This window comes from Dama dama, chromosome 18 (genome assembly GCF_033118175.1).
Source record: "Dama dama isolate Ldn47 chromosome 18, ASM3311817v1, whole genome shotgun sequence".
Taxonomy (NCBI): Eukaryota; Metazoa; Chordata; class Mammalia; order Artiodactyla; family Cervidae; genus Dama; species Dama dama.
In genome coordinates, this window is record NC_083698.1 from 25793632 (window position 1) to 25815322 (window position 21691).

Here is a 21691-nt window from a genome sequence, read left to right on the forward strand (position 1 = left end):
CAACCCAAATTTTATGAGGTTGTATTGGCCACAAGACAGAGCAGCACATCTGATAAATCTTGGGCTTAGTATTAATAGCCTCATAAATTGTTATCATTTGGGGGCCTGGAAAACACATCAACAGGTGCATGGGTCCCTTTTGGAAACAAAAATCCCTTCAGCATTCTTTACCATCTCTTCCTTCTAGTGGTTGTGGCCACTAGGAAATTTACGATGCTGACTTCATCCAACTCGAAAGAGTGCCCCCTTCCCGTTTGTTTTTCTTGCTGTTGTATTTGTTTCAGTGTTTTGTTCTGGCTTTTCATACAAATGACTCATAGGAGACAGTGGTGCCAAGGCAAACCTTGTTTAATTCTACATACATCAGTTCCAATTCCATTTATTATGGCACCAATGGGTGGGCTATCTGACCACCCTCTTCCTTTGCCTACAGCTGTGTTTGATATTTCAGAACCTGGCTACAGAAGAAAACAAACCAGATAATTCCAAGGCCAAAGGAAGGTCAAATCTGGAACACACGCAAAAAAGGGCACTATTCTCTCACAAAGGAGCTGTACCATAAATATCCATGTGGATAAATATTCCTTTATGTCTGCTGGACCCCATTCTTGTTCTATGCTCTCAACTGTGGCCCATGAAATGAAAGATATTCTAGCCCTGAGAGCTCATAGCATGGATGCCTGAAGGGGAGAATTCAGATGTACCTTCTGCTAGAGTCGCCCACAGGTTATCTGATTTATTTTTGATTCAATTTTTAGGATTCAGCATTTGTTTTTGTGGCTTCTGTGACCTCAAGCAACCCTTTGTACTTGGAAAAGTTAAAATACTTTTTCTGAAATCACATTCCCAAGCCTTGATATCATCTTTTATTTAAAAGTCAATGGACGGAACAACCAGGTTATTTAATTTTGACAGACATCTTTGATAAGCATGCTTAGGAGCTACTTTTTATAATGTATTACACCACGAGCCAGCATTCCATACTAGGGGCTACAGACTGGATGTAGCTGGATATATTTCTCTCACCACATTAGCCACTGTTTCTGATCCCTCTATTTCTTGGACAAACAGACCTGTCCTGGTATCCCAGGCAACCCAGGACTGTAGCCAGGGTCAGCGGAAGCTGCTTGGGTCAGTCATGCCTCGTTCAGTCCTTGGTCTTAAGAGAATTTTTGCTCATAGTCAGATACATGATGTAGAGAAATACTTTTTGTAGGTAGTCAGAGCAGTAGCCTTTGAGAATTAGTTATTTCTCAGTTCTTTTTACTGAGAGTGTTTTGTATTCAGCCATAAGCTTTCAGAGACACAGACATTCTATTGTAATGCCAGTTACATTCACTCCACGTCATTGCCTCACTTTAAAAGCAAGCTTGATTATCAAGCTTTGTGCTGCTGTTTCCAACCCTGCTGAGAGTTTCTTTGCTTGGTTAAGAGAGGTGACCCTTCCCTAACATGTTGTGGTTTCACTACTTTTATATGTTCCCTCCATATGAATGAAACAAGTTCTCTGAGTATTAGAATGATCCTACCAGTTTGAGAAAAACATGTTTTTGCAAATGAACAGGGTTTGTAGGTCTTAAAAGAATCAGGCAAGGGACTTCCCTAGCAGTCCAGTGGTTAAGACACTGTGCCTCCACTGCAGGGGTCATGGATTCAATTCTTGGTTAGGGAACTAAGATCCCACATGCCATGCAGCACAGACAAAAATTAGGGGGGAAAAATCAGGTGAAAGAGTGGATTGCAAACCAGATAATGCAAGCATGACGCAAACATAACCAAATCCTTCAAACTGAAAACTGGGTCATTTCACATGATTAGTTTCTTTGCCATAATGTCAACACCCTAGTATTTATCAGAATTTATATTCCACGCACAAATAGGGAAATCAAGTTGAGTTTATTTTCATGTTTAATGTACATGATGAGACACGTGCATGTGCATGCATGCTTAGTTGTGTCCTACTCTTTGTGACCCCAAGGACTGTAGCCCACCAGGCTCCTCTGTCTTCTCCAGACAAGAATACTGGAGTGGGTTGCCATGCCTGCTCCAGGTGATCTTCCAGACACAGGGATCAAACCCACATCTCCTGCATCTCCGGGACTGGCAGTTGGATTCTTTACCACTGAGCTACCTGATGAGTCACATTTTTGGCCTAAATGAGAGATTATATAAACTTATATTTTTAAAAATACAGAATTTTATACTTAATAATATTTCAATAAACTTTAGTTGAATCGACAAATATTTATTTGTAGTATATATACATAATGTGTACATGTAAATCATAAACACTTAGGAATTTACCAGCTCAAATTTGAAAACACTGAAAGTGAAAGCTGCTTTGCAATTATTGCTCTGTAAGGATTGACTTAGTGATTCCAAAGTTACATACTTCAGTAGGAAAAAGCCTTATTGTCTTATTTACCTGAAGAATGTTGCATCCTGATGCTTAAATTCTTAAGATAAAAATACTAAATATTATTTTTAAAACATGCAAAGTATGTAATTTATGTGTCTGTTAATAACTCCTCCACTGTCACTGGGACTAAAAATATATATTTGATTAGTGACTTTCATTTAGTGCTTTTCCAAATCCAAAAGGAAATGAAATGCACTATCTTCACTCTGCTCCTCCAAATATTATTCTGGCTTTAATCCAAACTTAAATTTCCCCTGTAACATGCATACTCTTACAGTCCACATGATCTCAGAATTCATCTTAGTATTTCTAATGATCTCTTACTTTAGAGGAGAACTCTTCAGGCTTTCACTTGTGATATGTTTGAAAACAAATTTTTTATGTTTTAAGGGCCTTTCTTTTGGCTTTTTAATATCTGTTTGTTGTAGATACATCAAAAAATAAAAATAAAAAGTAACATTTAAGTCACTTTGAAGTCACATGTTCTTTGAGAATATTTAGCTTTTGTTTCCCAAAGAAAGTTATAAATCTTGACTCAATGGTTGTTCCACTAGAAAGCAAGGAAGAAAGTAGGTTATAAGGTTAAGCAGTTTGCTTAAATTCCTTCTGTAACAGCTATACTTTTTGAAACAACTATGAAGTTATTCTGTACTAAACTCACATAATTTTTAAGATACACCATTCAAACCTTTACCTTCCATGTAATCCTCAACAGCCAAAGGGATAGTCATACCCCACTAATATTTCTAAAGAACAAAGCAGTGGTCCAAGGGGGAAGTGTTATTTGAGCTCAGTCAGTTGTTGAGAGATGAAGTCTCTAGTCTGCTTCCTGTGAGAACTTGAATGGACCAAGACACAGACTAAGATGGAGCCCCTCCCTGGTGGCCCTACGGAGAGCCTGGCTGGGGATATTTCTGGATGGCCAGGGAGATCACTTAGCTTCTGTAGTGCCAAGGAAGAGTGTGTGTTGTACAGCCAGGTTGCCACATATCCAAATGCATTTTGTCATTTTGTAATGTAAGTAATAATGCATGCATGCTCAGTCGCTTCAGTTGTGTTCGACTCTGCAGCCCCATGGACTGTAGTCCACCAGGCTCCACTGTCCTTGGGATTCTCCAGGCAAGAATACTGGAGTGGGTTGCCATGCCCTCCTCCAGGGGATCTTCCTGACCCAGGGATCGAACCCATGTCTCTTATGTCTCCTGCATTGTCAGGCAGGTTCTTTACCACTAGTGCCACCTTGGAAGCCCCATAAGTAATAATATTCAATGTTTATTACATATTAAATTTAAGGGGTACTTTTTTCATTCTATCTAAAGCCAAGGCATGGTGTTTGTATGAATGCTGATGACTAAGGAAAGGGCAATGCAAGTCATTCTCTTTGCCATAGTCTTCGTTTCTGCTCAGCTGTTCCTGAGAGAAGTGAGGCTTGGCCATGGCTCCCAGCAGGATTTTGAGAGCAGATGATATAATTGTGTGTGTGTGTGTGTGTGTGTGTGTGTGTGTGCGCGCGTGCCCAGTCGTGTCTGACTCTCTGCAATGCATGGACTGTAGCCCACCAGGCTCCTCTGTCCACGGGATTCTCCAGGCAAGAATACCAGAGTGGGTTGCCATTCCCTCTCCAGGGGATCTTCCTGACCCAGGGATCGAACTTACATCTCTTTTGTCTCCTGCAGTGGCAGGTGGATTCTTTGCCAACTGTGCCACTTTGCTAGTTTATGCCAAATGGAATTCAGTGATATTAATTTAATGGCAGATAAGTTTGGTTGGCTTTTATCTTGCCCATCACCCAGTACCACTTAGCCTCTTCTTTCTCCCGGCACTGGGTTCCTTTACACAATCTGTGAAAATTCCTTCTTGGTACCATCAGTTTTTTCAGTCAGTGTCTAATGAGAAGTAGAATTGTAATGCTCAAACTCAAGCAGTGTTTGTGAAAGCCACTACAAATAGTTAAAAGAGTTTTTAAATTGACATTTAGAGGGTGGCACATTACAACGGAAAGTGAAATACATTTGAATGTTTAAGTGTGAGAATAGCAAAAGTGGCCTTTTCCCCTGTCTTTTTGTTTGTTTGTTTCTGCTTTTAATGAAGATATGTTCCCAAGTTAGGCAAACTCTTGTTAATCCTTCAGGTTTTAGTTTACATCTTACTTCCTTCAGGAAGCCTTGTTTGGCCAGCTAAATCCAAATTAAATCAATTATGGTCCCTCATAACTGGATTTTTTTTCCCCTCAAAGATTGTAATTTATTTATTTTGGGGATTGTGTTAAAATGGGCTGTCCTTGTGGGAAGAGATTTTGTTTCCTCTTCTCTCTGACCCTAGCACTGAGGTACCTGACTAGCCCAAGGAGGGTGCTCAGTGTATATGCTACCATATAATAAATGAATATGCAAGTGAAATGAGAGTAAAGAGAAATGAATTACATGCAGCTATACAAAAAAAGATTATTTGTATGTTAGATGAAATTTGGGGATGACATTTATATTTTTTAATTAAAAATGTTCATTGGAAGCAATTTCGTAAGTCTGGAAAACTATAAGGGGAGAATCACCTGTTACTCTATCACCAGAGAAAATCATAAGTAAAATATACATTTATTTCCAGTATTTTCTCCTCTCCCTATGTGCCTCTCTCTGACAGTGAAGGAAAGTTATATGTTTGTGTTCATGTCTGCATGCATGTGTACATCTGTAAATACATATGTGTGTTTGTATATGCATGTGTTTGTGTGTGTGTGTTTTAAGACATCTCAGAGTAACTAATGTTACCACCTGTATTAGAATGCAGAGATTAATTTCATTTGGGTAGATAAAAGTTACTGTCTTCAAATATATGTGCTTGAAATTTCTCCTGAAAAGTTCCCCCAGTGTTTGCCTATCTAATTCTCACTGAAGATGATAAGATAGCTATCTTTTTTGTTCAGGAGACTAAATCAACTTGGTCACATATATATTATATTATAAGTTATTTCTTAGCTTATATAATAACATATTTTAAAATATATACCTTAGTTATACATATATGTATATGTATATATCTTTTTTGAAGAAAAAATTTTTGGCTTCTTCATACCTGAGAAAGTCATCCTACAGCCTTCACATATACTTGGACACAGATTTACTGGGACACATTTCTTTTGTCTAAAAAATCTGGAAATGTGGTTAAATGCTCAGTCATTTAATATTCAAAAGGAGAGGTCTAAGTTTAGCAATGGAGAGAAGTCTGGACCACCTTAGCTGTGTTCCTCTGTGGGCAACCTGTTCATACTTTTCTGGTGCTTCACAGTATAGTTTCTTCATCCTACTAATCCAAAATAAAATCATTCCTATGAGCATTTGCAGTTACATACTCATGCACATTCTATCTCTTTCTATTATGGATAAATTTTTCAGTTATTCCAATTATTCTATTAGTCTGATCCCCTCCTTGAGAACAATTACTGTCTATTCTTTGATCTCCATACTTTCTGAACATATTAAAATTTTTTTTAATGGCATTGATCTGGTTTTTATGAAATTTGAATTCCTCTTTTGTTGTCTCCAAAGTAGACTTTAATTTTGCCACTGTATTTTTAGTTCTCTTGCCATCCTCATTTACCTTATGCATCTTTTTACTCATTAATTTACCTTGGTCTCTCCTTTCAGCTCTCGGCTCCGATTTTATAGGACCAATGTCTTCTGACATTTGAGGATTCCCCCAAATTTCTAAAATCTTATTTTGCTTCCTATAGTAAATCAAATTCACTGAGCTAAGTAGTAGGAATTATGTTTCCTTTATATTTCTGTAACATATTCTCATAGGCCCAGTTTGTTTGTTTTTTTTTTCCTGCTCACTCAAACTTTAAAAAAGAGTTTTTGAGGTATAGTTGATTACAGTGTTATGTTAGTTTATGGTATACAGCCAAGTGACTCAGTTACATGTTTTCTGACTTTTTTTGTTATGGTTTATTGTAAGATATGGAATTTAGTTTTCTGTACTGTACAATAGGACTTCATCTGTTTTATATATTGTCATTTGCATCTGATAATCCCAGACTCCTAATTTATCCCTCCTCCTGTCTTTCCCCTTTGGTAATGATAAATTTGTTTTCTATGTCTGTGACTAAGTTTCTGTTTTGTAAATAAGTTCATTTGTATCATTTTTTAGATTCCACATATAAGTGATACATACGATATTTGTCTTTGTATGACTTCAGTTAGTATGACAGTCTCTCAGTTCATCCATGTTGCTACAAATGGCATTATTTCATTCCTCTTTTTTATGGCTGGGTAATAATTCCAAAGGAGATCAGTCCTGGGTGTTCATTGGAAGGACTGATGCTGAAGCTGAAACTCCAGTACTTTGGCCACCTCATGTGAAGAGTTGACTCATTGGAAAAGACCCTGATTCTGGGAGGGGTTGGGGGCAGGAGGAGAAGGGGACGACAGAGGATGAGATGGCTGGATGGCATCACCGACTCGATGGACATGAGTTTGAGTAAACTCCGGGAGTTGGTGACGGACAGGGAGGCCTGGAGTCGGACACGACTGAGTGACTGAACTGAACTGAATAATTCCGTGGTGTATATCTACACTGTCTGTGTGTGTGTGCTCAGTTGTGTCCCCAACTCTTTGCAATCCGTGGGCTGGCAGCCTGCCAGGCTTTTCTGTCCATGGAATTTTCCAGGCAAGAATTTTGGAGTTGGTTGCCATTTCCTACTCCAGGGGATTTTCCTGGCCAAGGGATTGAACCTGCATTTCTTGCATATCCTGCATAGGTAGGTCGATTCTTGACCACTGTGCCACCTGGGAAGTCTATATATACGCTACATCTTTTTTATCCGTTTATCTCTTGATGAACATTTAGATTGCTTCTGTGTCTTCGCGATTGTAAATAGCATGACTGTGAACATTGGAGTGCATGCATTCTCAGTCACTCAGTTGTGTCCAACTCTTTGCAACCCCATGGACTGTAGCCCACCAGGCTCCTCTGTCCATGGGATTTCCCAGGCAAGAATACTGGAGTGGGTTGCCATTTCCTTCTCCATTTGGGGTGCATGTATCTTTTCAAAGTAAAGTTTTATCCAGATATATCCCTAGGACTGGAATTACTGGATCATTTGGTGACTCTATTTTTGTTTTTTTAAGGAACCTCCATACTGTTTTTCATTGTAGCTGCAACAATTTACATTCTCATTAATAGTATAGTAAGATTCTCTTTTCTCTACACCATCTCCAGGATTTATTGTTTGTAGGATTTTTGATGATGGCCATTCTGACTGGTAGAAGGTAATACCTCTCTGTAGTTTTGGTTTGCATTTTTTATTGGTTAGTGATGTCAAGCATCTTTCATATGCCTGTTGGCCATCTGGATGTCTCCTTTATAGAAATGTCTGTTTAGGGGTTCAGCCCATTTTTTTATTGTATTTTTTTGTTGTTGTTTTTATTGAGCTGTATGTATATTTTGGAAATTATTCTCTTGTTGGTTGTATCATTTGTAAATATTTTCTCCTAGTCTGTAGGGTTTTTTTTTTTTTTTTTTAATGCTTTTCCCTTGTGTTAACTCATTCTTGAAAGCTTGAATATAGAAACATCTTTCCAGATATTTACCAGCAAATATGTAGTGATTGCATTTGACTTCACTTTTTGCCAACTTGCATACCACCTGAACCTCCTTCTCTGTTATATAGTGAATGGCAACACCTAATTTAATTCCCAGGTTCTAATAGACTTTCATATAGTGTAGTTGGAAGCCCTAGGGTGAAATTTTTTCCACCCACTTCCTTTTTTTAGCTGCTGATGAAATGATTTACATAAACAAATAAATCTCTAAGTCTAGAAAATGCTCCTTGTGTACTCAGAGGTACAATTTAGCAAGTTTTAAACAATTATTTTTGTATATTTCATTTGCTTGCTGAATAAATCAAGTTTTACACATAATTAAAAATTGTAGTATCTGGTACTTTAAGTGTTCTGTTAAAAGATATTATAACAAATAATTCAAGTGTTAGAATATAAAGAGTATAGTTAACGGGGAAAAAATTAGGCAAGATGAACCTTATAAATAGATTAGAACTATAAACCTTATGGATAGATTCCTCTTATAGATGGAAAGTATAATAGCTGCTCTGGACATGATTTAGAGGTTATTAGAAATGACTCCTTCTTCAAAGTAACTCCTTATATCCATTTTAGTAATCCTACCAATTGCAATCCATTTTTTAAATTTTTTTTTTTTAATTCTTAAGAGGTCGTATTTGACTTCTAAGCCCCATTTTTTTTTTCATTTCCTTACCATACAGAGTTTTAAACATACATGTCATATAACTGTCTTTGTGAGTGCCTTATCTTACTGCTAAGTCATAAGTTAAATGTAATAAATTAAAGTTTCTGATACCTGGATCATTGAGAGCATTCAGTGACTGTTTACTGAACCTGCATCCTTTAGGAAAGTTATTATGTTTTATATATATATGTGTGTGTATATATATATACATATATATACACACACACACACATATCTTTACTGTTCTTTAGCCCTTGGTTCAATCCTTTGGCCCTGCAAGATGTTTAGTATGTATCATTGAGCAAATCCTTGGGAAGGTGTGGAACCTCAAGCATTAACCAGAAAAGCAATATGAAGTTGAATCTTAAGAAGCTGGGATCAGGAATTTTAGGGTGAAAGATTCTGAACTCAGCTTTCCTAATAGACCAATGTGGGCTCAGCCCCACAGTCATTTTAGACTGAGCATAAACCTAAGGATATGAATGCTTTCTATAACTAAAGAAACTATGTGCAGCGATTAAGGAAAGGCAAAGATGCTGCACTGTGAGCTTTACGTACTTACCTCATTTAATAAAACTAAAACTGAAAGCCATAGAAAGCACAAAGTCCAAGCTTATTTAAAAAATCAAAAAATTTTTTAAGAGTTTTTTTTTTTTTTTTAAGCAGAAAATAAACAAATAGGGTTTAAAATTAAGGTAAAGGTTTGTGTTAAGACTCCTTTGTGTGTTTTATTTATTTTCTCAAAACCTAACTTTAACTCTTGTCCCATTAAGAGACAGGTTGATCCATTGGCTAAAGGGTCAAAGAAAAGTGGAATTCCATATGAATCCCAAAGAGAAGAGCAGGCTTGTTTCTCACCCTATAAGTTTCTGTTTTTGAGGGGCAAAGGGGGAAAAAAAGATGAAAGAAATGGAGCTGAAGGATGAGGTTAAGTCTCACCTTGTAGTCTACCTGTTAACACTTCATTGCTACGTCATTAAGATGAGTAGGTGGAGGCTTTGGGTTCCAGACTTTATTTATTTTTTCTTAAATTTGAATGTCTTTCCAAGAGCTTCTGGACTTTGTATTATAATCTCCAGATACTTGGCAATAATTTTCAGCTACCATAACCTGTTTCATATTTTTTTTTGGCAGTGGCTGATGGAGAAAATGTTGTTTTAAGAGAAATGATTACTATGGAGATGAAGTTAGATATGTCAAGAGATGAAATAGTGAAAAAAATAAGCAACCTAATGATTAGAATCTCTATTCTTAAAGAATGTGTTTTCAAAATGAGGGAAATACTGTATTTTATTTTTCCATGTTAATCGTTAATATATCTTTTATGCAGTACAAAACTGTGGTAGAAAATATGTTCAACAGCTCCTATTATGTAATAGCAACTCATAAATACTTGATATATCTGAATTGTGCAGACATGTCTAATGTATCATCATATTGTGAATGTTGCTTTTTATGCCTGCTAACTTTTTTTTCCTGACTTCCTCTTTTCTCTCTTTTGGCTTTATTTAAAAATATTTATTCATCTCTTTTTTGTGTACAATTCCATGTATAAATATAATGAGTATAATAAATGCTTGTGTTAGAGGCACCTTCCGGTAGGAAGATAAGATGTCCTTGTGGCTCAGACGGTATAGAATCTGCCTGCAACGCAGGAGGCCCAGGTTTGATCCCTCAGTGAGGAAGCTCCCCTGGAAAAGGGAATGGCAACCCACTCCAGTATTCTTGCCTGGAGAATTCCATGGACAGAGGAGCCTGGCGGGCTACAGTCCATGGGGTCAAAAAGAATAGGATACAACTGAGTGGCTAACACTTTCACTTTACTTTCACCAGGAGGAAGATAAAGCATGTAATATGAAAGAAATTAGTCTATAAAAACTTAAGTAGTCCAATGAGGTCCACCAAGTAGGTTCATCAAGAAAGGTTTTTATAATGGATGGAGATATCTGACCTAGTTCTTCCACCAATTCATTTATTCATGTTTTTCACTCATTTATTACAATTACACTTGAGAATCTACTGTTTTCCCAGCATATTTATAGACACTAAGAGTTCAGAGGTAAATAATAAAACTCTAGTCTGTGTTGTACAGATAGTAAAGAAAATATCCAATTAACAAGATTATACACCAATTATAGAATTGTACTAAATGTTACAAAGAAGACCTAGAAGATGCTATGAGAACATATAGTCGGAGATCTAATTTAGAGATCACAAGGAATGCTTTTTTGAGGAAATGACATTGAAACAATCTTGAAGAATGAGTAGGTATTAGCTGAGTGAGGGCTAGAGTTTTGGGGGCCCAAAGGCAGAATTTTTGGCATAGATGGAACAGCATGTATGAAGATCCCAAGGCATGTGTGATTTTGAGTCTTTTGAAAACTAGAAGGTAAGTAAACCTTTGTGGGAGAAATAGAAATCAAGACAGGGAAGTATGAGATGAAGCTTCAGAGGTGGGGACAGGCGTATCTGTGCTGCCTTGAGAAATTCACCTCATCTTTGAAGTCTCCAAAGGACTGAAGCAAAGGTAGCTACTCTTAAGTAGCAAATAGAGTAGAATAAAAGTCAGATAGACATTACAGTGCTATCTCAGGTGTTCAGATTAAAGATAATAGTACCTTGGATTGTATGGTTTCAGCATTGGAGATAAGAGAGTGAGTATGCATCTTCCAGGGGAAAATAGACATTACTTGTTGGTTTATTGGAGCAGAAGTGTCAAGAGGACAGTAAGATTTCTTACATGAGCAGTGGTGATGATACCCTTCACTGAAATGAGAAACAGTATGTGCAGCTTAAGATTATGAGCTCAAATATGATATTCCAATTTTATGAAAACTAGGAGACATCCAAACAGAGATTTTAGATGGGTGATTTAGATGAATGTTCGAGTGTGTACCGCTCAGGAGGGAGATTGGCCCTGAAGATGTAAATGTGAGAGTTGGGGCCATGTGGAGGGATTCTGAAGCCATTTGTGTCTTAAGAATCAGTATTACACATCTAGAGGGCATCATGAGTCAGACAGAGATAAATACTGTATAAACTAAAATCTGTGCGGTCAGATCTGGAATCTAAGAAACAAAACAAAGAAAAGTGACAGCATACGCGAATGTGTAGTTGCTAGAGGGAAGGGGGCTGGAGAGCTGAGCCAAATAGGTGAAGGGGGTTAAGAGATACAGACCTCTAGTTATAAAATAAATAAGCCATGGAGGTGTACTATAAGGTACAAGGGATATAGTAAAAGAATTGTAATAGGGACTTCCCTGGCGGTCCGGTGGTTAAGACTGTGCTTGCACTCGGGGGCACAGGTTTGATCCCTGATTGGAGAACTAGGGTTCCACATGCCTTGTGGTTTGGTCAAACAAAAAAATTGTAATAGCTTTGTATGGGCACAGATATTTACAAGACTTATTGTGGTGATCATTTTGCAGTGTATGAAAATGTCAAATTCCTATGTAATACACCTGGAATTAACATAATATGGTATATGTTGGCTATATTTCAATTAACAGGAAGAAGTGAATGTTATTTGGACCAGTGAAATATTTTTTTCTTAGACATAATTTTTGCCACATGGTTTCAAAATACACATGTCATTCTGCATGATTTTAATACACTCAGGGACACATATTCTCCCCTCTTGAGTAACATCCCTCTAACACAATAATGTAAGGGAGAATAAAATGCATTAACTGAACCTACTTTATAACACTAAGTGCTTGTACTTATCTGTTCTTGAATAGATATTTAGAAATTTATTATAATGGACTCTTCTGCATTCTATGCCCCCAGAGAATGTATTTTGATGGTAATTTATTGGAATATTTGATTGGTTAAATAATTTCTTATGTCAGGCAGTTTTGTAAATAACATGTTTTCCCCCCAAGGAATTGGGTTAAGGGTGAAAATTTTTTATAATAATTATCATCTAATTTGTTGCTTTAAAGAGCCCTACTTTGTATAAGCCTAATAGTTCATTTCACTAAATGTGTATGAAATCTTTCACATCAAAGGCTCTGAAACATGAAATGTGTTAACTCATGGTAATTTAAACACAGATTTTGTTTTATCTGTGTGATTTCTACTAAAGATATTGCTACGGAGTTACTTTTTTTTAAAGAAACACTTCAAATGTTCCACAATACTATAAAAACTATAGTATCTGTATTACTTACAGATTGACATAAATTATGAGAGAAGCACAGTAAGCAAAAAAGAAACTCTTTCTGCAAAACTTTGAAGGAATTAATAAGCATATGAATAGGCAAGTAGTTGGAGACTTCCAGTTTGTTACAGATGTAACATAACCTAAACTATGGCGAGACTTACTCATGAAATAAATTCACACTTTAAAGAGCTCATTTTGTGGCTTCACTGATAAAATTGAAACCTCTGCTGAATTGAATTATCTGTCTAAAAATACTCTGTAGTGATTTAAAATACTGGTAAAATTGCATTTTTTTTTTTTTCTAACTTGCAGCTTCTCAAATATCATCACCTTTTTTACTTTACAGATTTACTTAGTAAGTCTAGGGTCTCATACTGACTAGTTCATGAGTTGACTTGTTTTGCATATATATCCAGACCCATAGAACTAAACAGTTCTTATGTGCTTCCAGGAAATTTGTGGATATGTATTAATTCTCTATTTGTAAATCTATTTGGAGAAGAATGCCTTTTTTTGAGTAATCATATTGTCATGTAACTTGGGCCATTACTCATCTTGTGTTGTGTTTCCTCTGTCCTGAAGGGATTGCCTATGACCCTTTGATGCTGAAACACCAGTGCATTTGTGGCAATTCCACCACCCACCCTGAGCATGCCGGAAGAATACAGAGCATCTGGTCACGGCTGCAAGAAACTGGGCTGCTAAATAAATGTGAGGTAATCCTGAACTGGCCACACTCTTTTACTTACTTAAATAAATCATGTAAAGAGGCCAGTACTCATTTGGGTAGTTGTAGAAAAATGTTAACTCTACAGCACAAACACCATGATTGATGAACCATCACGGACACTAGTAACATATAACCTGATGCTGGGCTGGACACACAGTGGGGACTCAGTTTGTGTTGATGGGCCGAGCAGCTGCCTGATGTGTGTGCCATTACTGTAGTGTTCTTTTTTTTTGTACACACAGAACTATTCTTGTTTCCAAATAGGTATCGTTTATTGAGTTAATTTTCTGAGAAGCTCTTCACATCCAGTTAGGAGCTACATAGTTGTTATTTCTTACAGTAAGCAATACTCTGAACTCACATATATGCCAATTTTGCCTCATGGAAATGGAATAGTTTTAAAAGATTAACTGTCTCTTAAAAGTTTTAAAAGATTACCAGGAAGAGTCACTTCTTTTTATTGGTGTTTAGATTCATTTCTGTCGATTCTTGTGAGTCTTAATATATATTTTTTTAGAAAAGTCTGGCTTATTGAGGCTTTTAAAAGTTAAAAGTAAAAATGATACCAGGTCAGAAAGGCTCCCTTTGTCATATTTGCAAAATATGTAACAACCAGCAGTTGGTTGGTTTAGCTGCTATAAATGTCCATTGTTGCTTAAGATCCAGTAACAGTCTATATTTGAGTCTAAAACTTAAAAAAGAAAAATATCCTCTATGTGTTATTTTGCATTACCTTAGCATTTATTGATCAAAAGCACTTCTTCCTGCATCTATACTTTTTCAGATGTGTTCTAGGGACTAGAATTAAGAACAAACATGGTCCCTATTCTTATAGACTGATCATTTGACATATTACTGTTTGGTTCCTACATATTACTATTTGGTTCCTTTGCCTTTCTCTATAAGAGCAGTGAAGGAACTCTAGTTCTCACAAGTTTGGGAAACAAGTAAGTGGATAATATTTTGACCATAGTTACGTCATGAGGAAACTAATAACATTGAAACCATATTAAATTCACTATTCTTAAAATAGCGAATAGTGATAAAGACAGTCTCTTGTGACTACTTTTGAATTAATTGATTTTGACAACTGAAAATGTGGTCAAGAAAATTCCATTCAAAGCCTATTTACTTTAAAGTGAACCTGAAAAATAAATTTCAGTGGAAATAAAGATGTCAAAGTCAAGTACACTTGACTCTATTTGATAACGAGCATTAGTTCTGTCTGATCTTTTTTTCTCTTCCAAGTGGCAGAAATAACTGACTTTGGAAGATGCAAAGTCATTCATTCATTCAGTGTGTTCACTTATAAGGATAAATTCTTTTCTTTATTGATTTTTCTCTTTTGGAGATGAACTATATATCTTGTCTTACAGGGGAATTAAATGGTCATTTTCTTTACATCAAAACACAGATGATGTTGATGGGTCATTAAGCAGTCTCGATATTGTGAATGAATATGCCAGAGTAGTATATACAGATTTAGTTTCACAAGTTTTATTATTTGTTGGTAATAGAATTATCAAATGCCCTTCATATTTAGAGTTCTGCTTTTGAATAAGTGTATCCTTTACCTAGAAACTCAGAAGTGAAAGAATTTCAGCTAGACTTATTTCTATGGTTCTTTCTCGAGTGAAAGTCTATTATTCATATTTTGTCAGTAGCACCCATATTATGTGGCAGAAGGTTTCATGTTCTTTGGTAAGTTTTAGAGTTATATCAATGTTTTTGATAATGCAGGTTGGAAGCCAGATCACTCTATTAGAGTCTGCACAATCCCATATGAAGCCAGTGAAGTAAGCCATCAAGGAGACTTTGTAGTAGGTTGGCCTTCATGGGTATTTATTCATGAGAGCGTTCCTGTCTCACCTTTGCATCTACTACAGATGTTTTCTAGCTTGGCAGTCTCTCTGTGCTCTTGCAAGCTGAGGTATTGCTGTTTCCATTTTTTCACTTCCCAGTCTTTGTTACATCCTGAGCCTGGCCTCAGCCACTCCAGATGAGCAGTGTCTGATCACAGCTTCAGTGTGCTGTTAGGTGGTGGTGTTCCTTCAGTCCTTTACCTGAAGGAACACTGTTTATAAAAGCAGCGAAGTACAGAAGTAAATGGGATGTAATATGGTTCATATTGGTCTTAAAATTTTAGAAGTTTGTTATCTGTTTCTGATCAGTCTTTTTGTTTTTTCCCCAGTTCCTGGTACATCACGTTCTTTTGGTCTTGTATTATTTGAAACCATGAAGTTCAGCTTACACAGCAGCACTAACTGATGTGTGTCAGACCCAAGATGAAATATGAGAAGGACTCTGACTCTTTGTGACCCCATGGACCGTACAGTCCATGGAATTCTCCAGGCCAGAATACTGGAGTGGGTAGCCTTTCCCTTCTCCAAGGGATCTTCCCAACCCAGGGATCAAACCCAGGTCTCCTGCATTGCAGGCAGATTCTTTACTGTCTGAGCCATAAGGGAAGCCCAGAAAGACTGTAGGGTTGACAAAAATGAATGGGTCTATTCCAGTTCAGGCAGCTAAATAAGTGTCTCTCTAGCAAATAATCAACGACTTCCCCGGGGTCTCAGTGGTAAAGAATCTGCCTGCCAATGCAGGACGCAGGTTCAGTCCCTGAGTTCAATCCCTTCCTGGGTCGAGAAGAACCCCTGGAAGAGGAAATGGCAACCCACTCCAGTATTCTTGCATAGGAAGTCCTGTGGACAGAGGAGACTGGCAGGCTACAGTCCATGGTGTCCCAAAGAGTCAGATACACCAATCATGTGGGCACGCAGCATACTAGCAAACAATCATGCAATTAACAAATAATGTACTTGAAAGCCCAGATCAGCAGACTGGCTTTTAATGAAGACCAAGCACAAAAGTCTGATCCAAAACATCAATAATGCAAACAGAAGCCCCTTTTCCTAACATTGTTGAAGAGCAGTTTGTCAGGTGTTTGCTTTCCGAAGTGATGCAGTTGTTGCCTATATGTATTTATTTGCTCCTGTGTTATGAAAATATCTATGACTTGAACTGACCCAATCCAAAATGTGCAGTGGAATTTCTAAAGCCATTAAAAACCCATCACTAATTTTAAGACACCTAGGAATTTAATATTCCTTTGGCTTGTGTGAATAACTTGAGAAATATTCAAAGTGGAATTTTAAAAATTATTAAGTAAAAAAATGTAGCCTTTCTCTAGAGACTTTCATTTATATCAGAAACAAAAGGGATAACACATACAACTGAAAGAAACATGACTTATTTTCTCTTCCTTATTGTTTCTATCAGAAGTAGGGGGGAGAGGAAAAAGGGGACATACAGAGGTTGTTCTGGGCTATTTTAACTCACTTGGAAATAGTAGAATCTATTTCCTTAGCCAGTACTCTCCCCAGTAAATGTAGCTGAAATAATTGATGCATATTTGTTGTGGATTTTCTTTTAAAGATTTTTATTTGACAAGTTAATTCTAATATACACATTTTTAAAATATATTACTCACTCTCTTGCAAAGAGGCTAGCCTTTCCCTCAAAATTATTTTGAAAATGTCAATGCTGTGGGGGCGGGGGGAGGGAACCCCAAACAGACATACAACAAACCTTTTAGCGATTCAGCAAAATTTATTACACTTGGTTTCTGAAAAACTAGGAGAAAATCACACTGTAGTTGGCAAGTGGTTGGATCCATGTGTGCATGCTAAGTTGCTTTAGTCATGTCCGACTCTTTGCATGGACGGTAGCCCGCCAGGTTCCTCTGTCCCTGGGATTCTCCAGGCAGGAATACTGAAGTGGGTTGCCATTTCCTCCTCCAGAGGATCTTCCTGATTCAGGGATCGGACCCATGTCTCTTATGTCTCCTGCATTGGTAGGTGAGTTCTTTTACCACTTGTGCCACCCCGGAAGCCTGGTTGGATCTGTTGTGGGTACATTATCTGGTTGAAGAGGCAGGAAGTTTCCTATATTAACAAGCTTCCTAGTTAGTGTTTATAAGGCTGCTAAAGCGATCAAGCCCAATGACGATGCCTTTCTATATTTTTAACATATGTTTATTTATTTGTCTGCACTGGCTCTTAATTGCAGCATGCAGGATCTTTAGTTGTGGCATGTGGAACCTAGTTCCCTGACTAGGGATTAAACCCAGGACCCTTGCATTGAGTGTGTGGAGTCTTAGCCACTAAGCTACCAGGGAAGTTCCAACAATTAGAAGTGTCTTTTAATTAGACTTATTAACTCCAAAAGAAGTTACGTTCTAGCTTGAGTGTTAATGAATTTTTACCATATAGCCCAAGGACTTAAGGAGAATCAGGCCTTTCTAAGTTGTCTAGGTAGGACTAAGAGGAATTTAAAATCCAGATCTGTTCCTTGGTTATGTCTGAACCGTGCATTCCTGAGAGTGAAAACTATTGTGTCCGGGATGCCAGGGGTTTAAGAACTGGCCCTGGTATGTCGGCCATTGCTCTCTCCTTAGCAGTGTGGACAGATTCATCTCTTAGTTGTGAGAATCAAGAACTTAGTTGTCTCAAAAGAGAGAAAGTTTCTTAGATTTTATAGAAAGGGATATAGTATAATAGAAATATAACACACTAGCTGGGTCAGTATATTGTTTCTCAGTATCCAGATAGCAGTTTGCCTTCTTTCAGCATTATTTTCCTGCCAGGTTTGTGTAGCCACCCATAGTTACTGGGTGAAATTGACAGAGCTCTGGGGACATAAAGCTGAGCATGAGGAGAATCCTGTGGCTAGGTAAGTGGCATTTGTTGGTTGATTTTTAGGGATGCTTAAATGTTAGCTTATGTCAGAATCACCTGAGAGAATGCTGAGATATGGATTGTTGGGCTCCAGCCCCAGAGTTTCAGATTCAGCAGGAGTGAGGTGCTACTGGAGTGGGCAGTCCAGAATTTGTATTTCTTCAGTGTGTCTGTGCAATCCTGATATTGCTGATCTGGGTACCACACTTTAAGAACAGTGCTCTATCCCTTCAGCAGTCTTTATCAAGAATTTTCATTTCCCAAGCTCCTGTGTTTCGAGCTGGAGATAGAATACTGAGTAGATAGCACCCATGTCTTCAAGGCAGTTACAGTCTGGTGAGATCATCAGACATTAATCAAATGATCACATAAATACATATGTCACTGCACAGTCTCAGGGGGTTTCGAGTCACTGGTTGTATACTACAGTGATTTTAAAGACTCATTGATTGAGCTTTGGGAAGGAATGAAAGGAGAAAGGCTGTGGTCAGCTGTCTCTATGATCCTGACAGCATCAGAGAGGCCCTTTGAGCAAGAAATAGAAGAGGAAATGTTATATATTAGAGAACAAAGGAGCAAGTTTATCAGACCTTAAGATGAGCTTGCCCTCCATCAAACTGTATTTGAGTTCCTTTGTTAACTAGGGTTATAATTTCACTGGGACAGAAGGTTGGGAGTCTCAGTTGCTCTGACATACAGGGCAAACACAGTTTCCCAAGCCAATGAAATAGTCAATTTTGCAATTAAACAGTGTACATGATAGAATAGTTGGAAATCTGAAAACGTTAAAAGAGCTTCTTTGTTTTTAAGTGATAGTCTGATCCACAAATCAAACTTCTGTATTGTTTCATTTATCAAGGTAGAAAATTAATCAGAATGGATTCCTTCAAAACTGTTGTTCAGCATTAGAGTTGACCTTAGTCCTGCCATTAATTATTTGTGTACTTTTGTCAAATCATTTAACCTTAGTGATCTTTGGTTTTCCCATGTGTAAGATGAGGGTGTTAGGCAGGATATTTGCCAGGATCTCTTCCAGTTCTAATAACACTTGAAACTAGATGGCTGAGAAGTTAACTTGGAATATAACACTTTCTTTGGTTGAGGGTAGACAAAATTTTAGTAAACTTATTGCTTTTAGTTTGTAAGCTATTGTGTAAATTATGCTTACAGTCCTGATAGGCAGCCAGAGAAAACATGAGTCCTCATTATATTAGATTACAGTGGTTACATGGGTTTACTTCTTTTGGCATGACGTGGCACTGTTTTTTAAAAATTGAGGTAGTGAGTAGTTCCTCATGCCAATACCATTTATTTATTTCCCCTATTGAATCATTCATACTGAGTTTAGTGATTCTGTTGGAAGTGAAAAGCCAAACCAGCAGCTTTCTTGTCACCATAAGAAACAGATCTGGAGGGGTCATTTGGTGTCTTCTTCGGGATTAAGCTCTTTGATTAGGTAGCCAGCTCTCTGGAGCATGTGTGCCCCTGAAGAAAAGGATGTACTCTTCTGTGCTGCAGAAATTGCAGGGGTTGATCCATCATCTGTTAGAAATGCACTTGCAGTTGTTTTTCCAGAAGTGCTTATGACTCTCAGCCCCACCAAGCCACCCACAGACATTTGCTTGCTCTCACATTTGTTTTGAGAATAATAACATTTTATAATGCTTTTGTTGGATTGCACATTATATGGAATTTGCATTGCCTCTTTGTGATTCCTATTGAATACCTTTGTTTCGCTTAATTCATAAGTAAAAACCATAAGCAACATACTGTGCTGAAATGTTTAACTCCTTTATTCAAGTGCCAACACAAAGTAATTACAAAACAATTCTGGGACACAGAACCACGCTACTGTTGCCCCTTCTGGGATTCTCAGCAGTTCTAATGAGAAAAGTGGAGAGCAGGTTTAGTGTAAAATCTTAATATGCCAAGGAGCTCAGGGATAGTCTCCAGTACATTTTCCTGCACACAGAAGTGATTTTTTAAATAGTTTTTGTAAATCACAATAAAGAAATTGAATGCTCTTTTGAGAAACAATTTTGAAATGTGCAGATTTTCTGACCTCAAGGTTACAAAGCACTAAACCCTGTAAGTTAATGGAAATTCAATTAAACATTTGTTTTATAGAGTAATCTAACTAGATGGCAGCATATAACAGCTTACTGTTTTGTTTAGTTTGCAAAAAAAAAAAATTGTGTGTATTTGTGTCTTAGAATCTAACCACAAAGCAATAAGAAACTCAAACAGGGAATCTTGTGAATAGTCTCTAAAGGATATGGTGGTTATGGAAAGAAGTACACGTGATTTAGATGTGGTGAGTAAACCAAGGTGTCATTACTCTGAGAAATATTTGCAGAACCCAGTAGAGTATAGACCCTGGCAGATAAATAACATTAAAAAATACTTGTGTAAACCATAATCAGAATTAAGATGATTTGGAATTTTTAATTTTGATTCTGCAAAAAATGGGGAAGAATTAGTGTGGAAAACAACCAATAAAAGGAAGTAAGACAGTCTGCCCTTCTGAGTCCATTTGGAAAGTGATAAGGATTTTTTCTTTTTAACAGGAGCATTGAAATTTATTAACAAAAACTCACTAGTTAGTTACATGGTTTTGAACCATCTAAAAATTGTAGTGCTAAAGTAACAAAATATTTATGGTGACAGATTTATTTCATACATGAATATTGTTTAAAAAAATCAATGCTTTAACCTAAATCAATAAAATGTTCATAACAATTTTGAAAAATAATTACAACATAGGAGATTCAGTTGCATAAAAATTGTGAAAATTGAACCAGTTACACTGAGGCATAACATTCTTTCTTATTTTCTAATGAGCTGGTTTGAAATGAGTGGACATAAAGCTGAAAAAATAATACATAGTACATATGCTTTTTACCACCCAGACATTTGTTATTGAATGGGCTTGCTGTTTTCTAAAGTGCATTTGAAATTGTTCTATGCCATGAAATATTTTTAAATAGATTGTAAAGAGTGAATCAAGCAGTACTACATGGAAGTAGATGGCACTTGTCAATTTTGAAGGTCACGTAAACTTTTTTTTTTTTTAACTTCCCAACCTTCTCTCTGTCAACCATTAATTTTAACTACTCCATAGTCCCAAATGTTGGTTAGTATAGGGTCAGTATCTTGAATTTGCATATAAGCAGGAAGAATGGACAGCTCTCTCTAACATGAGATTCTTGACTTAGGTTGCCCATTAAAATCCGCTGGGTTGGTTCCAAGTTCCTAGATGCCTAGGTTGTAACCTGACAAGAGTTAACCAGGAGCTCTGAAGGTATGATCCCAGACATTAATAACTTTTAAACTTATACAGCTGATTTCCAAGCTTCAATCAGTATTAGAAATCAATT

The 21691-nt window shown here is 37.0% G+C and overlaps 1 protein-coding gene across 6 annotated transcripts in view; it reads left to right on the top strand.

Moving 5' to 3' along the window:
• The window catches only part of HDAC9 (histone deacetylase 9), an 896685-nt gene that overhangs the window by 610964 nt on the left and 264030 nt on the right, over window positions 1–21691 (top strand). For 5 of the 6 annotated variants that reach the window (XR_009696639.1, XM_061165031.1, XM_061165032.1 and 2 more), the window contains exon 14: window positions 13431–13564. Coding sequence is in view for 5 of the 6 variants with exons in the window: in XM_061165031.1 (XP_061021014.1) it covers window positions 13431–13564 (134 nt within the window). In the remaining variant the exon portion in view is untranslated. The remainder of the gene's footprint in view (window positions 1–13430; window positions 13565–21691) is intronic. The other variant, XM_061165035.1, reaches the window with a different exon arrangement.